Genomic DNA, 18,039 nt, shown 5'->3' on the forward strand with positions numbered 1-18,039 from the left:
TGGACTTTTCTTTTTGGAAGGGTTTTAGTAATAAATTTATTTACTTTAATACATATAGGGCAATTCAGATTTTCTTTTACATTTTTGAGTCATTTTTGTCGAGTTGTAGTTTTCAAGAAATTTGTCCATTTCCTCTGAGTGGTCAGATTTGTTTCTATAAACTTGTACATAATTTTCTCTTATTGTCCATTTAATATCTGTAGGATGTGGCATGATAACCTCTCTTTATTCCTAATTTTGGTGATTCATTTTCTCTAATCTCCCAGAGTGACCATTCTAAGAGACTGAGTTTTGTAAAGTAGATATTTTATCTGGTCTTCTTTTACAAAATAAGAGAAGTGCATTGGACAGCCATTGTAAAAGCTGCTTAGTAAGTAACATTAAACATCCTGCAAGTTGATATATTTTTTTAGCTGTAGTATAAATTGTAATATATTAATTTTTCAAATTTTTATATTTTAGAATTTTTTTAAAACTTTGGATAAGTTAATTAAATAAATTATTAATCTTTTCTAAATGTCATTCATAACAATACACTCACAAAAACCGATGGCTAGCTTTGTTAAAACTTTTGGTGTTTTTCACCATTTCTCTGACTGCACAAAGAATAGTGATATAGATAGACATGCAGTATACCACGGTGTATTGTTATTGAATTTTTACTATGATTTAATCTTGTCTCGAGCCTTTGATTGAAGAGGTAACATAAATTCAGTCTACTACAAGATGTGGTAGTGCTGGCTATAGGAGAAGTACCAGAATAGGAACAGCTGCAGATTTAGAGTAAACATCACATCAAAAAGAAATCACATATTTATAGTTTTCAGAAAATGGTGGTTGGAAACACTGCTTTTTTACTACAGTCATAGTTTTTAGTTTTAATCAGTACAGTTGTTACTAGACAAAGGTGGTGGATTCCTTGCCCCATGTGCTCAATGACCAGTTTCAAAGACAGAATTTATTGCTAGGTGTGAAGCAGTAGATCAGGTGGCCTGTGGGCTCCCAAATCTGTCTCCCTGAACTGCAGTAATTCTAATAATCTTATAGTATTAAAAGATGGCCAGGTTTTAGGATAATGAGCATAATGACACCATGTGATGTAATTAGAGGTGCTCTAATTGTTGAGTGTGTGCACATTGATTACATACTTAGTTATAGAACATATGTAAGAAAATGCAGCCTTAATGTGATGTTTGGCATGATGTTTAGCATTACAGTGATGATGAGGTGACTTATAAAGTCTAAGCTACCTCACGTGTCATATGGGCCAGTTTTGGTTAGGGTCAGCTTCTGAAGTCAAGATAACTTTGGATTTAGGGTGGATTAGTCCTGGGCTGACCCAAGACTCTTCATTCATAAACATTAGGGGCTGATTTTAGTGATCATAAGACTCTAAAGTAAAAAACTGGATAGATGGGTATAAGTGAAGGTTAGTCAACAAGGTTTTACAATTACAAGGGCACAAGGTAAATGCTATACAGTCATCAGAGACCAAGGCAGCTGGGATTACAGTTCAGAGATATCAGGTATTTCCATAGTCTACTCTAATTTACCAGAAAGTAAAAAGGAATATCTATATAATGAATCAGTTATCATAATCATTCCTAAAATCCTAACTTCTTGCTTAGACTTCAAAACTTTCAGGACTTTAAAATCAGCATATGATGTATCTTTTAAGATTCTGTTAATCTCTGCCTTCTCGTTTTTCCTGTAGTAATTAAGGAACTGAGTTGTTTGTGTTATTGTTTCCCACATTCTTGCTTTTGCTGATTATACTGCCTGTGGTGCAGTTTAATATTTTCCTCTGTATTCTGTATTGAGTGTAAATTGGTATTTGGGCATAAGGGGATCTAGAGATTTGATCAGATTCAGGTTAAAATTTTTTTTTTTTAATGTAACTACTTCATAATATTTAACTTTCTGTAATGCTGGCTCATTTTATTTTGACTCATTTTAATTTTAACAATTTAAAATATTTTCTAGAAACTATGATGTAGAAGTACAATCTGAGCTTTAGAGTTCAAGTAACTGGATTCAGGCTTTGACTCATTCTGTATCCTGGGAAAGTCACTGTATCTCTCTTTTAGGTTCCTTATCTGTGAAATGGAAATGATGATGTCTAGTTCTTAGAGTTGTTTTGTGGATTGAATAATTCATGGAAAAGAACGTACCACAGAGCCTAGAGCATAGGAGGTAGCCAATAAACATTAGTTATTATTGTTAATATTTTGTGAACTTAGAAATACTCTAAAACAATCTGAAAGGTAGATTATCTCGATTTATAAACAAGGAAATTAATAGCTACTTTTTTTACTTACTTGCATTTGTTTAGAAAACAGAAGTAAATAAACTATTCATCTGAGTGTCATAGTTCTCCTTTGCCTACATCAGTGCACACTGTTGAGTTTAGTAACAATTGGTAATAAGCTTAATTCCAAAAGTGATTTTTGCCCATTCTTCAAATTCTTATTTATATTCACATTAACTGGCCCCACCTAATGTTGGAAAGTAGGTTCCTGGTTAAATAAACTGTTTTATGGCATATTTTGTCTTAAAGTACCACTGAGACTTTCTTTTTTCTAGGAAGCTTACTGTTGATGTTGTTATTTTACAGTGTAATGTTCAAGCTCAGAAATGCCTTATGTGGATCGTCAGAATCGCATTTGTGGTTTTCTAGACATTGAAGAAAATGAAAACAGTGGGAAATTTCTTCGAAGGTACTTCATCCTGGATACCAGAGAAGATAGTTTTGTATGGTACATGGATAATCCACAGGTTTGTAAAATCCAAAGGACTACCTTTTAAAAGCATACACAAATTTTATTTAATGAGGTATTTGATGCATTATACAGTTTTTAGGATTTATTCTTCCTAAACAGTATGTATTTGGATGTATTTCTGCAATTCCCATGCTGTACTCTAACACCTACTGTCTTGTTTGAATTTCGGAGGATGAAAGTAAGTGCATTTGATGAAATGTATACGTTTTTTCCCTCTTTGGGAGAGAAACACTTTCTCTGATAGAAAATTCTTAAATCCTTTAGATTTAAGATACTCTCTCTAGGATAGGGACTACTATCTTTTGATAAATAAACTGCCTATTCTAGTGCACATATGTATTCCTTTCATTTTTTAGTATCAGACATGTGTGTCAGTCATTGTAATGCCATTCATAAATTGAAATGCATTTTGATTTTATTGTAGCTTTGCAAATCATTGGGATAAATATCAAAAAGTAAGATTCCAATTTTAAGTTCTATGGGAGAAGTTGCATCAGAGCTCATCTGTTCAGTAGATTTAAACTGTTTTTAACTATGAAACTCTTTATCTTAAAATAAAAGCCATTATAAAAGAGTTAAAAATGGAGATATATGTTGAGGAAGTATGTGCAAAGCAAGGGATGAATTCCCTGGGAAATTCTAAACCCACCTTGAAAATCACTGATATCCCTAGCTAATGGGCTTCTTATGCAGGTAAAGAATGTAAGTCTAGGGAAGAGCAAGGACTTGTAGGAGATTCTGTTCTCTTTCACAGAGCAGGAGCTAAATCCCCTGGTACCTGGTCTAATAGTCTTTACTACTGTGTACTGAATTTAGGTGAGACAAAATGCATATATATGAATGCAGTTCTATTTGTTTATTATATTTGAGCTGTACAGGACCTTCAACTTCCTCAATTCAAGAAACCCATCTTCTATCCCTGATGTTCATGTTAATTATTGTTTGAACTACACATTACTAAAAAGCACTAATTACATTTGGGGCAGCTTCAATTCTTATTTTTTCTGTGAGCCACCATCTAGTTCCTTGTGTGTTCTACCCATTAATGCTGATTTTGCCCTGTGGTTCCTTTTTCCATACACAGGTTTTCACATTTTAGAGGGTAATTAACATTTAATTTGACTTACATTATTTGTTGGCTTTGTATGAACCTTTTTTTTTCCCCTAGGAACTGGTCTAACTGGTCTTTTCTTTGTAGAATGTATTGCCATCCTGGTCTGCTCCCTTCTATCTGGGTGTGACCCTCTTTCTGGGTGGTAGTTACCTGGCTCTGCACTGCATGATTATCACTTTCAGAGTCAGTGGAAGAAGCAGCAGGTTAGCAGAAATCAAAAAGTTCAAAGTTACCATTTTCTGTATAAGTTGATTCTTCTTTTTAATGACCCCTTCTCTTTATTATGGCACAATCACTTTCCAAACTCCTTTTCTCAAAGTAGGTACTATCTTAGGTCCCTCTTGAATGCCCTGTAGTTACTATTTAGTAGATTTTAAATCCTGGCTTTTCTCTCTTCTGGTTGGGCCATTCCGTAGTTTTGCCTGTTTTCTCTTCCTATTTGCCTATTTGTCTCTCTCCGCAAGGTTGACTTATATATGGTTTCTGCTGAATTTTACTTAAGAGTTCTTGATTGTTTTTCCTGTCTTCATACATAATGAATTCTATTCCTCAGAATTCTCCTTTTATGAGTACTTTCTCCTTAATCGAACTAAAAGAACACAAGTACAAAAAAGAGTATGTTAATTATCCTGAATGAAACATAAATGTGGAAATCAAAGGAAGGGTGTGATTATAGCTAGCAAAGGAAGTTGAAGTCAACATGAAGGTGGTAGTATTGAAATTGACCTAAGGGTGGGTAGGATTTTGAGCAAGAGGTGGAAAAGTTGGGAATATTCCAATGTTCAAACAATAGCATGGGCAAAGAAATTAAGTCAAAAAAGCCTGGGGCCTATTTGGAGAATAGGCTATAGCAGGGAGAGTTTACGTTTAGGTTTTTACTCATCTAGGTCTTTTTCACATGAACTGTTTTGAAGCCAGAACTCTGTATTGTAATTAGTGCATTGGCTTTTCTGAACATAAGTGCAGAATTTTACATCTGTCTTTATTCATTTCATTCTTAGTTGTTTTGTCTCCTTTTTCCAACCTATGAGAATCTTTTAAAATCTTGATTCTGCCATACAGCACAAATACCAGCTTTGTGTCGCTTTTAAAAATAGTAGTCAAGTCTCTAAGACATAACAAAAAATGTTGGACAGGGTAGGGCTAGGCTTAGAATTCCCTAGCGTACCTCTTCAGGCTGAGACCTTCCTCCAAGTTGACAATAATCCATTAATTAATGCTCTGTGAATGTATGTGTTCAATTAACTATAAATCATTTAACTAATTTTAAAACATTTCTCACAAGACTAATGTGAAAAATTTTAGTAAAATGTCTTGCTAATATAACTATGTTAAGTTGAACCATGTGAAATGCCAATATTCAACCATTTTGGTTTACTAAAAAAATGACAATTTCATTTGGTTCAATCAAGGTGCTTATGTTAAAGGGCTGTAACGTAGTTACACTGATCATAATAACTGATAACCAAAGAAAATTAGTTTTATTCACCTTTTCATAGGGAGCCACTTCTCTAATCATTGATTTAAAAATCCATTCTGGTTTATTACTGGGGATCATTTTGGGGCTTCTGTGATTTGTTTCAGTGGTGGGGAGAGTGGAAGGCTAATGGTGGAGAATTAAATAATTAAGTAGCGGTAAAAAGGAAGTGACTTTGAAGAGACTTGAAAAAGTTTTCGCGAAATCAGTTCAGGAACTCATAAGTAACAAATGGCTTATTTCCTTTTTTATCTTTAATGCCATATTAGTTTATTATTTCATGTTCATAGAGAAACAAATTTTGAAACCTAAGTTTTTCCAGTTGAACTTGGCAATAATCATACTGGTCCATAGTAACTAAGTCTTTTGAAAGTTCTCTTATCTCCCACCCACTTACATTTCCCTGTCCAATGCCATTTTTTAATCTGTGATCCTTTATGTCATGCTTTGGTTTCTCCTTTCTCTTTATCCGCAGAGGCTTAGGGCTCTATTTAATTAGTTAAAATAATAGATTTAAAGGAAAACAGTCTTGGATAGAAGGGTAGCAGTGTTTGAAAAAAATCATTTTGGTGTTTGTTATAGGATCATGAAAACCTTTTCACGGTGCATCTCATTATGAGGAAAAGAGCCCCCCCCCCCAAAAAGACTGGTAAAGACCTGGAAACATAGACATTCTGTATAAGAGCACAATTAATTATTTTATTTTACATTGTTTTATGGGCATATTTATTATTTAGAATTTCCTTTGGGAAGGGTGTGTGTACATTGTATATCATTGCCCAATAAAATTCAGTTTTAATATACACAGGAGTGGACATTTTGAAAAGATCTGTCCTTGTCACCAATAACCCATTCAAGTTTGGGAATCTAAGTCTTTGAAATGTGTAGGCTTCCATATGGATAACTATTTCCTGTAAGCGTCTACAGGTCCAAGAAAGGTATCTCCAAATCATTCATTAGAACAAGCTTATTGGTTTTTAAAAATGTACATTATTATAAAATCAATTAAAAGTTGATCCTATTTAATCTCCAGCTGTGGTAATTTTCATAACCAAAGTTGTTGTACTTTTCATTTATATTCTTCTTATTCTTTTCATTTATATTCTTTATTACTTCCCCCAGATTTTAAAAAATTTTTTGTCATATAATATAACATATTTACAAAGCAAAGAAAGAAAAAAGCAATGATTTTCAAAGTACACTTGAACAAGTAGTTATAGAACAGATCCCAGAGTTTGTCATGGGCTACCATTCCTTCATCTCCGAGTTTTTCTTTTAGCTGCTTGAGAACACTGGAGTCTAGAAGAAATAAATATATATATATATTTTATAATCACAATTGATTTTTTGCTGTAAAAAATAACATATTCCCCCGGATTCTTTTTTTTAACATTTTTTTTTGTTAAATATAACATATATATAAAAAAAAGCAATAACTTTCAAAGTCCATTTAACAAGTAGTTACAGAATAGATTTCAAAATTTGGTGTGGATTGCCATTCCGCATTTTCAGATGTTCCTCTTCTAGCTGCTCCAAAACACTAGAAGCTAAAAGAAATATCACTATAGTGATTCAGCAGGCATACTCATTTGTTAAATACTATCCTCCTCTCTGTTATGCTCCTCCTTCTCCTTGGATACAACTCCCAGTCTATAGGGGTCTTTGGGCTATACCCATTCTATCTTTTTCATGTTGAAAAGGTGTGTCAGCAATATAGAATGGGAAGATAGAATTAGTTGATGTTCTAGAGAGGCTGGCCCCTCTGGGTTTCAGGACTTATCTGGCCAGGAAACCTCTGTAGGTTATAGGTTTAAGTAAACTTAGTACATGAAACTTTTTGTAAGGTATCAGTTAGAGCCCTAGGTGTTCTTTAGAGTTGATGGGAATGGTGATAATTTCCCTCAGATTGTTAAACTTGATTTTCTTACTTCCATTTCTCCCCTCTACAATTCATCCATATTATTATATTACCTGGTCTGTTAATGAAAGCACAATTTTGATTACAGATCTTCTCAAAAGCTTTCTTCACTGGTTTTAAATTCTTGACAGTATAAACTCCTTGCTATTTTATTTTCTGTTTGGGTCTTCTTTGTTTAGACTCCCAATGTGATTTCCCTATCCACCATTTTTTGTGACAGCCCAACATTATATCTACTTTCCTATTTCAGTACAGATATTTTGTGTGTCCTTATCTTCTTGTGGTAGCTGTCTGTTTTCTCTGTTTAGAATCCATCTCTCCCAGTCTTTGGATTTCAAAATTTTTCCAAACAAGGTCTGGCTTAAATTTGTTACTCCACAGGAATGATTAGCCAGAAATGATTCCCCCTCTTCTGAATTCTTTACCTTTAGCCCTTTTATAACACAAATCACAATCCAAGTTAGTTAAGGAAAGAAGAATAAAAATATTTTTTAATGAAAATGTCCAATATATTCCCTGTCTTTGGTCTAAAGAGTATCAGTTAATATATTTGTGGGAAAAAATAATCTATATATTAAATATGGTATAGTAAATACTAGACTGTTTAAGTGGAGAAAATTCAATCTATTTTTCAAGAGACAAATTTGATAAAATAAAATTCTAATACAAAAAACTCTAATAAAACAGAATAATACGGCTATAGTCCTGAAGCTTCTTACAGTTGTATTTATGTGCCTCTAAATATTTTTTTCCCATTGCCTTCAGGAACACAATCTGATCTTGATCTTGTTTATGGCTTTTTAAGTTCTTGAAAAAAGAATAGTTTAGTCATAATGGTTAATAAGCCTTTTAACTATAGAGTGCATTATGGTGGAAAAGAGTAGCTTCAGTTTTCAGATCCAAGTTGTCATCTTGGTTATCATCAGACCTAGTAAACACTCTACTGTTATAGACCTACTAAATGCTTGAACTGAAAAAGTTGATTTATAAAATGTGATATTAAAAAATCTAATTTCTTAACCTTTTTTTAGAGTGTGTGCAACATTATAATATAAAATAAATTCATAATGTTGGATATTAACTATTAATAATTTGTTTCTAGAACCTACCTTCTGGATCATCATGTGTTGGAGCCATTAAACTCACCTACATTTCAAAGGTATTCTTTATACACTCTCTTGTATTCATGCATGAATTAAAATTCCTCAGACTGGGAGTGTGAATAGAGCAATTTCCTATCTATGTCATTTAATGATGGTGTTAAGGTTCATATAATGCTGAAAATAGTACATAATTTACTATGTTTAGGAAGTTCTTTAAACTGATAAAATTAGTAAAACTAGTTAATTTACAGGAAGTAGCATATTCTAAAAATGAGTATGAACTTGTATGGTCAGATACATGAACGTTAGGAAGGGAGAGGTCAGTTAAGAATTAGGTTCTATCTTGGGAAAATCTAGAGAAGAATTCTTTTTTTTCTAATATTTTTATTGATAAAACAAAATACAAACAGAAGCCTGCTTCACATACGAACATTCCATACATGGTGTACAATCAGTTGCTCACAATATCATCACATAGTTGTGTATTCATCACCATGATCATTTTTTAGGACATTTGCATCACTCCAGAAAAAGAAATAGAAAGAAAAAAGAAAAAGAGAAAAACTCATATATACTATATCCCTTATCCTTCCCTCTTACTGACCACTAGTATTTCCATTTACCCAATATATTTTAACCTTTGTTCCCCCTATTATTTGTTCATTTTTTTATCCATATTTTTTACTCACCTGTCCATACCCTAGATTAAAGGGACCATCAAACAAGGTTTTCACAATTACACAGTCACCTTGTAAACGTTTTCTCTTCATACAATTATCTTTGAAAACAATACTATTGGAGCACAGCTCTACGGTTTCAGGTACTTCCCTTTAGCTGCTGAAATACACCACAAACTGAAAAGGGATATCTATATGGTACTTAAGAATAACCTCCAGGATAGCCTCTTGAGTCTGTTTGAAATCTCTCAGCCACTGACACTTAGTTTTCTCTCATTTCTTTCTTCTTCCCTCTTTTGATCTAGAAGGTTTTCTCAATCCCTTGATGCCGGGTCCCAGCTCATTCTGGGATTTCTGTCCCACTCACCTCAGGGAGTCATGTCCCATGTAACAGAGAGGGCAGTGTATTCACTTGCTGTATCAACTTAGAGAGGCCACATTTGAGCTACAGAAGAGGTTTTCTGGGAGTTACTCTTAGACCTGATTTTAAGTAGGCTTAGCCTGTCCTTTGCTAGAATAAGTTTCATAGGGAGAACTCCAAGATCGGGGGCTTGGCCTGCTAATTTGGCCACTGCTTGCGAGAATATCAGGAATTCTCCAAATAGGGAAAATGAATCTTTCCCCCCCCATTCCCCAAAGGGGATCCTGCAAATGTTTCCTTATTTGCTGTCCAGATCACTCTGGGATTTACCAGAACATCATACTAACCTGAACAAACCAACAGTATCTCATGCTGTTCAAGATTCCCTGTACTTATGGTGTTCAATTGAACTGACCATACAAGTTGAATTAGGAAATGTGCTACCTAAAATATAAATTTTGCACCAAATAAACATCTCTCCCTTTAGTCTCACACACAAATTGAACTTTTGAAATATGGACGATATCATCTTTTACCCAGTCTTCTGATATACCTTAGTCCTATCTAGAGCAGCTTCATATCTCTACTAGATGTCTGATCACTTTTCCAACTTTTTAAACAGTTCCTGTATGGGGTATTGCTGACTTTCATAGCTACAGAGCTCTGACTGAGTCTCAGGTATCACATAAATACCTGAAGTTGGAGAAGAGTTCTTGAAATCTGTTTCCAACTTTTACAGTTACCTTTTTTGTTTGTTTATTTTGAGGAGAATGTGGAACATCTTCACGTTAAAAGGGATTTTTGCCCACTTTTTCTTTTTCTTTGTCCTTTGTCTGCTTGTTTCTTTTTATTGTTTGTAGATTTGTTTGTCTAGCATTTTGCAATACCATCATTATTTCCAAAGCGTTGGATTTGGTATTGGTGAGGTAGCTCTTTCCTTATTTTCTTTCATTAGGGTTTTGGGTACTAAGATAGATCTTGAAGAGCTAGTCCTATGAATTTTTTGCGTGTTTTACACAAAAACAGTAAAAGTTTATGGATGACTTAAAATATGAGATGTGAAAGGTAGTAGTACAGTATGATTAAATAATATGCATATGTGTACAGTTGTGCATATATTGGGTTTTACCAGTATTGGTGTAGATTAATGTGGCAAAGGTGGATCACTTCAACAGAAGACCAATTTACAGATGAGCATCTGTTTAAAAGACATATTTTTGTAAATAAAAATACTTTCCTACCAGTATCTCAATATTGATTGTCACTGATAAAAAAAATAGTTCTTGAACAATAAAGATTACATATCTAAAGGGTTTTCTGTTAAAGATAGGGTACATGAATTTTCAAAAAGCAATTATTGTTTAAGTATACTTCAGGTATTCCTGTAAATCAAAGCAGGGCACCTTGCAGCTTAAATTCTATATTAATCAGGGTTCTATAGAGAAACAGAACCAACAGAATGTATCTGTAAATATGAGATTTATGAAGGTGTCTTATATAGCCATGGGAATGGAACAGTCCAAAATCTGCAGGGCAGCTGTGAAGCTGGCAGCTTTCACAAAGGGCCTGGACAAACTGCACAGGAGAGGCTCATTGGCTGAAGAAGCAGTGAAAGAGTCTAGTCTCTCTTTTTCTTAAAAAGACTTCAACGGATTGGATGATTGCTTGGTGGGAGACACACCTGAGTTGCTTGCAGATGTAATCAGCCTCAGATGCAATCAGCTGACTGATTTAATACCAGCCTTCCGGTTTTTCAGCTAGCCACAAAATATCCTTGCAGCAGTGGTCAGGCCAGTGCTTGTCTGACCAGACAACTGGGCATCATCACTTGACCAAGTTGAAACCAGAATCTATCACAGGACTATTATCAGGAAGTATAGAATTTCATCTAAAATAAAGTTTAGACTCCCAATTTTCTTGATTATGAACTGTGTATGTATATTGTAATATATTTTGCCAAGCATTTTTGTCTGAATGAAATGATGTGAAAAGGCTTATTATATTCAGATAGACAGTGAGAGAGAGTGCTCACCTATCTGTGTCTTTATCAATTGCTTGTTCCCTGGTTTTTCTAAAAATAGGAGTTCCTTCTTAAAATATTAGCTCAGTAAAGCAGGCTGACTAGACAGCTATTTTCCCTTCCTCCATTGCTCCCCTTTAAAAATATAATCTCTTCTCTGAGTGAAGTTCTAATTTTTATCTCTGTCCTACAGTTTACTGAAGTATGAATTTTACATTTGTTCTGTACTTCAGACATGCCACTTTTTCCCCTGGAATTTACTCCTGGAACAAACTTCTGTATGTCTCAGAACCCCAGACTTAGAATTTCTTGTTTAAGGTACAACGCAGATGCCACAATTAGGAGTTTTAACACTGGGCAGCAGCATGGCAATAGTCACAAGTGGGCTTTGGAGAGAGCAGCCTTTGTTTAAAGATCTAGCAGCAAGCAGGTGTAGGTAGTTGCTTTGCCTTTGCAAATGAACCAGGGTGCAGCATTTTAGAAAGTGGCCCCATTATCCTGGAGAGTTCTTCTGTACAAGAGGGGATTGAGATGCCATTCAGGTTTCTTCATGGTAGATTAATGCCTTCTGGACTTTTACACCATCTCCCCCTCTCCCTGTACCAATCTTCTACAATTCACAGTTTAGAAACATGCAATATGAGAAGAGTTCTTAAGTTTCTTCAGAATATTCATTGAGGATATTTTCAAAAATTATGTTTAAAAATATATTTCTGGGACGGGCCGTCGTGGCTCAGCTGGCAGAGTTGTCGCCTGCCATAGACCCAGGTTTGATTCCTGGTGCCTGCCCATGCAAAAAAAAGAAAAGTATCTTTGTGAAAGATAAAACTTGATGGTTTACTTTCACCTTTTCCTTCGTGTTTCCTTTGGAGAAAACAAAACAAAACAAATTTGTCTAAAGAAACATGAAAGTATCATTTGTTTTAAACATTTTACAATTGAGACTTAGATCCTGTATTTAATTTGTAGTCCTTTCTCAATATCACCTCTATATATTTAAAGTCCTTTAAAATGCCTTTAAAGTTTAACATTAGATCTATATGCCACATGTGTATGGTTGTTGGAAAATAATACATGTGATAGTTTATATAGTATTTAAAGATGGCTATAGTTAGCATATGAAGTAAAGAGTGACTCATCTTTTTTCTTATTAGGTTAGCGATGCAACTAAGCTAAGGCCAAAGGCAGAGTTCTGTTTTGGTAAGTAACCATATTTCATATGTTAGTTTAGTAATTTTAAGTTAGATCATATAATTACATCATAGGGCTTGCTTTTATGGCTATTCTTTGTGTCTGTGAATTTTTATTTGTATCTGATGTATATTCCACTGTTACTTGATAAAGCCCCTGTGGCCCCTGTATTTCATTTACTTAAGATGCATAGTGAGAGCTCAGTAAATGTCAATCACCTTGGTAGGTTATATTGAATTTAAGTTTAGAAATTTAAACACTAACAAATATGCCAGTTGTTTTAGTGTCTTGACTGCTAAAAATACCATATAATGGGATGGCTTAATAACAGGAATTTCAGAGGTTTGAAAGCTTGCTTCTTCCTGAGATCAGTATCTTCTTTTGGCTGGTAGTCTTTGGACTTCCTTGACTTTTCCAACACATAGCATTGCACATGGTGGTGTCTTCTTTTTCTTCCGGGTTCCGCTGACCTCTGACTTCTGGCTGCTTCCCATAGCTTCTCTCTATATATCTAAATTTCATTCTGTGTATAGATGCCAATAAAATGGGTTAAAGCCCAATCTTATTCACTTAGACCACACTTTAACTGAAGGAACGGCTTCAAGACATCCTATTAATATGGGTCCTCACGCATAGGACTAGGGGTCGGAAACTGAATATGCCTTTTCTGGGGGACGTGATTCAGTCCCCAATAGCACATATTTCCAAGGAGTCTCAGTTTTTCTTTCAGATCCATAAATAAGGGGTGCTCTACCATTTGAGACATGGGATTTCCTTTGCTGTATTTCTTGTGTTGCTTTATTTTTAAGATTTGATTTAAAACGGCTGTCAGAAACCTCAACCAAAACCATTCCTGCCAACCCTGAAGAACATCTAAGACTTTATCTGAAATTCTGCGAAGGTTCCATGCACTATGATTACTTTCCAGAAACTTACAACCCCCAGATGAGTTCTTAAGCCAGATAAGTCCTGAAACCCAGAAGGGCCACCCTTTCCAGAACATCGGCTAGTTCCAGCCCCTTATCTCATATTATCGACAGCCCTTTCAACATAAAAAAGTTAGAATGGGCATAGCACAAATACCCCTAAAAATTGGGGAAACGATCAAGGAGAAGATGGAGTTATAACAGAGAAGATAGAATTTAACAAATGAGTATGACTGTGGAATCATTATATTGGTATGTCTTTTAGTCTCCAGTGTCTTAGAGTAGTTAGAAGGAAAAACCTAAAATTGTGGAATTGTAACCCATATAAACACTGAAATTGGTTCTATAAACAATTATTGTGGTGTGATTTGAAATATACTGTTTTTTTTGTATGTATGTTATTTTTCACAGTAAAAAATAAACGGTTGGCGGCCAATGAATAAATCCTGTTAGAAATATTTTCCTTTGGGGTTAACCTGTTGTGATAAAAGACCATATGACTGCAATCTGTAGATAAGAAGATGGTTCTATAGTTCTTGTAGTATGGATTGAATAATTTCTTACTTTATAATTCTGATAGTTTTTTAATTTAATTGTCAAATGGTCTTATTCCTCCTCTACCAACTGATGATAGATGGTTTATATTTCTAAAACAGTTAAATATTGTAGTCTTCATATTATTTGCTTGCTTCTTGCATTGTTTTGCCTTTTATTTGTTGAAGAAACTTGATAAGCCACAAATGAGGACTTAGTTGATGTGTATGCTAATTATTAGGTACAATAATAGTATAGAAATAAGTTTATTAGCACAGAGTAGGTGACTTCTGAAAGTAAGCCATTTAGTCTGCCATGCCATGAGTGCATTTAGTGACGAGTTTTATTTTAAATGTAATTTTATTGAGATATATTCACACATCATATAAACCATGCAAAGTATATAATCAGTGGCTCACAGCATCATCATATAGTTGTGCATTAAACACCACAATCAATTTTAGAACATTTTCATTACTCCAAATAAATAAAAATAGAATGCTTAAACCATCCATACTCCTTATCTCCACCTGTTATATTTATTTTTTATTTTCTTGGTCTTTATTTTATTACTTATCTACCTATCTACCTATACACCAGGCAGAGGGAATCTTAGTCACAATGCCTTTTACAGTCACATGGTCACATGACAAAAGCTATACCATTAAATAATCATTATCAAAGATCAGGGCTACTGGACCACAGCTCAGCATTTTCAGGTATTTACCTCTAGCTATTCCAGTACACCAGGAACGAAAAATAAACAATTGGCCAACTTTTGATAACATAAGAAAAAAGGAAAAGAAATTAAAAACAGCATCAAATGCCACTAAAAATATTCAGTGTATCTTCACCGTAATAAGTGTAATGGTTTTCATGAGATCTGCGAAGTTATCTTTTTTAAAAAATATTTTTATTGAGATATGTTCACACACCATGAAGTCTGTTCAAAGTATACAATCAGTGGCTCACAGTATCTTCCCATAGTTGTGTATTCATCACCGTGCTCATTTTTAGAACATTTGTATCAATCCAGAAAAAGAAATAAAAAAGAAGGAAAGCCCTGTACATCCCATGACCAGTAGTATTGCAATCTACCCAATTGTTTTTAATCACTTATCCCCCCCAGTATTTATTTATTCGTTGAGTCTTTTTTTTCTCATTGGTCCATACCCTGGATAAAGGGAGCGTCAGCCACCCTACACAATCACACGGTTACACTGCAAAAGTTGTGCACTATACGGTCTTCAAGAATCAAGGCTACTGGAACACAGCTCAACAGTTTCAGGCATTCTCCTTTAGCCATTCCAACACACCAAAAATCAAAGGAGTGTCTATATAATATATAGGAGTAATCTCCAGGATAACCTCTTGACTCTGTTTGAAATTTCTCAGCCACTGAAAGTTTATTTTGTCTCATTTCTCAATCCCATGATGCTGGGACCCAGCTCATCCCTGGGAGTCACATCCCATGTTTCCAGGGAAACTTATGCTCCTGGGAGTCATGTCCCACGTAGTGGGGAGTGGGGAGGGCAGATAGTTCACCTACCAAGTTGGTTTAGAGCACATCTGAGGGACAAAAAGGTGTTCTCTGGGGGGTGGTTCTCAGGCACGGCCATAAGCAGGCCCAGTTTCTCCCCTGCAGGAATAAATTTCATAGGGAAAAGTCCCAAGACTGAGGGCTTGGCCTATTAATTTGGTTATCCCCAATGTTTGTGAGAGTATCAGGTATTCCCCAAGTGGGGAAGTTTAATATTTCCTCCTTTCTGCCCAGTTTCTCATGGGGACCTTGCAAGTACTTTTCTGTTCTCTGCCCAGACCACTCTGGAATGCTTCAGGGCATCACACTAATCTATAGAGCCAACAAGATCTCACTCCCCACTCAAGATTATATGTAATTATGGCATTCAAATAAACTGACCATACAAGTTAAATTAGGTAGTGTGCTACCAAAAATAGAAATTTTTCATCAAATAAATGTCTCTTCCTTTGGTCTCACGTAGAAGTTGAAGTTTTAAAATACAGGCCATATCATCCTTTACCCTATATTCTGATTTACCTTAGTCCTATCCAGATCAGCTTCATTCATATCTCTTGTTGAAGTCTGATCACTTTTTCAACTTTTTTTTTTTTTTTGCCTGTTGCTGTATGGGGGAAGTGCTGACTTTCATAGCTTCAGTGCTGTAACTTAGAGTTTTAGGTGTCACCTAAATACCTGAAGTTTCAGGGAATCACCAGGTTATATACAAATGGCTCAATATTTAGAAATAACACTTAACAGCTCCCTCATAGCAGTATTTTTAAAAAGATTCCTGTGGTGTAAAACTGAACATCAGGGATAGCATTTGAACCTCTTCCTTCCCCCTCTTCATGATGTTTCCTTAATGAGTCCCTTATCACTGGAAGTAATCAGACAGGTATTTACCTGCCCCTAGTATGTCATTGACGGACTTCATGCTGAGGTGAGTGATTGCAGTAGCTATTGGTACTTTTAGAAGCCTTACCAACCATGATTGTCTTCATATATTATCAGTTAAACTTCATATTTTCATTTCCAGTTAGAATTTTAGAATTTGAAATCTTCTGCTTAGATTATTTTAGAAGAGTTTTTCCCATGAGAGTGTACATAATTTTGGTCTCTTATTATTGAAATTTAGGCATTTACATATTTATTTTGTTGAGTGATTTTATATTATTTCATGTATTTGTGTGCCTGTTTTTTTTTTACATTCACTAGAGAAGTTAGAGAGTTTAAATGCCACCTGGAAATGATTTGACTTAGTTTTCGTGGCTCTCCCTGGGTATCTTTCAACCCACACTATAGTAGGTAAAACTGAGATGATGATCTGCAAAGATTGGAAATTTCAAGTTGTTAAATAGAGATGAGTTTGGAAATGTAGGTTGGAGTCAAATTTGAAAAGACCTTAAATTTGTTTATCCATCTAACATTTACTGAGTAACTTCTCTGTATCAGGCAATGTAGTAATTCTGTGGATACGGAGGTGAGAGTCTCTGCCTTTAGGTAGCTTATAGTCAGCTGGCATAGTTATATGAGAAAACAGATTACAGTGTAGTGTGGTAGGCCCCGTGTTGGCATTCCAGCCAAGTGGCTATGGGAGGATGAGGGAAAGGTCCCATCACTTCCTAAAAGAGAGGAAATGCCAGACGACCAAAGACTTTGGTCCTAGCCTGTACAGAAGGATTCCATTTCTCTATTTCCACATGCATTGACAGAGGTATGAAAGTCAGGTCTTCCAAATGTCAAGCTAGATAGTGATTTCTGAGAGCTGGGATTTCAGGTAATTAAACATTTTTTGAAAAATAAATTACAAAAAAACAAATGTATGGCATAATGAATTGTTCTGAGGTAGAAACCCTTGTAACAACCATCCAGGAGAAAAAAAGTAAAACTTGATCCCTCCACATCTCCCACTCCTAGGGCTTTTCCCTGTGTCCCTCCCCAGTCATAACCTTCTTTCTCTGCTTATATGTAATTGTTGTTTTGACATTTATGATGGTCACTTTCTTCTAGATTTCAGATGATTTTTAATTTTTTTACTTTGTGTTATTCTATATTAACTATATAAATAAAGAAAGATTGTCTTTGTTCTGTAGGTTTTGAGAAATTGCAGTTTGGGGGCAGGGGCAGAGTAGTTCAAGGTATGGGATTAACTTGTTCAACACCTGCCCAGTGGGCTTAGAGAGAGAGGTCACATCTAAGCAACAAAAGAGGTTTTCTGGGAAGTAACTCTTAGGCATAATTAGAAGTAGGCTTGTCTTCTCCTTTGCAGGAATAAATTTCATAGGGGCAAGCCCTGAGATCAAGGGCTTGGCATATTTAATTGGTTGTCCCCAGTGCTTATGAGAATATCAGAAGTTCCCAGGTAGTGACGTTTAATATTTCCTGCTTTCTCCCTAGTCCCTCAAAGGGACTTTGC

At 35.0% G+C, this 18,039-nt stretch overlaps 1 protein-coding gene across 9 annotated transcripts in view; it reads left to right on the forward strand.

Moving 5' to 3' along the window:
• The window catches only part of PLEKHA1 (pleckstrin homology domain containing A1), a 106,509-nt gene that overhangs the window by 53,416 nt on the left and 35,054 nt on the right, over positions 1 to 18,039 (forward strand). For 7 of the 9 annotated variants that reach the window (XM_077126297.1, XM_077126298.1, XM_077126292.1 and 4 more), the window contains exons 2-4: positions 2,615 to 2,775; positions 8,392 to 8,448; positions 12,605 to 12,650. In XM_077126297.1, coding sequence (XP_076982412.1) covers positions 2,635 to 2,775; positions 8,392 to 8,448; positions 12,605 to 12,650 — 244 coding nt within the window. In that variant the 5' untranslated portion in view covers positions 2,615 to 2,634. Of the gene's footprint in view, positions 1 to 2,087; positions 2,194 to 2,614; positions 2,776 to 8,391; positions 8,449 to 12,604; positions 12,651 to 18,039 lie in introns of those variants that run through there. The other 2 variants (XM_077126293.1, XM_077126300.1) reach the window with 2 other exon arrangements.

Source organism: Tamandua tetradactyla, chromosome 13 (genome assembly GCF_023851605.1).
Source record: "Tamandua tetradactyla isolate mTamTet1 chromosome 13, mTamTet1.pri, whole genome shotgun sequence".
NCBI classification, from domain to species: domain Eukaryota; kingdom Metazoa; phylum Chordata; class Mammalia; order Pilosa; family Myrmecophagidae; genus Tamandua; species Tamandua tetradactyla.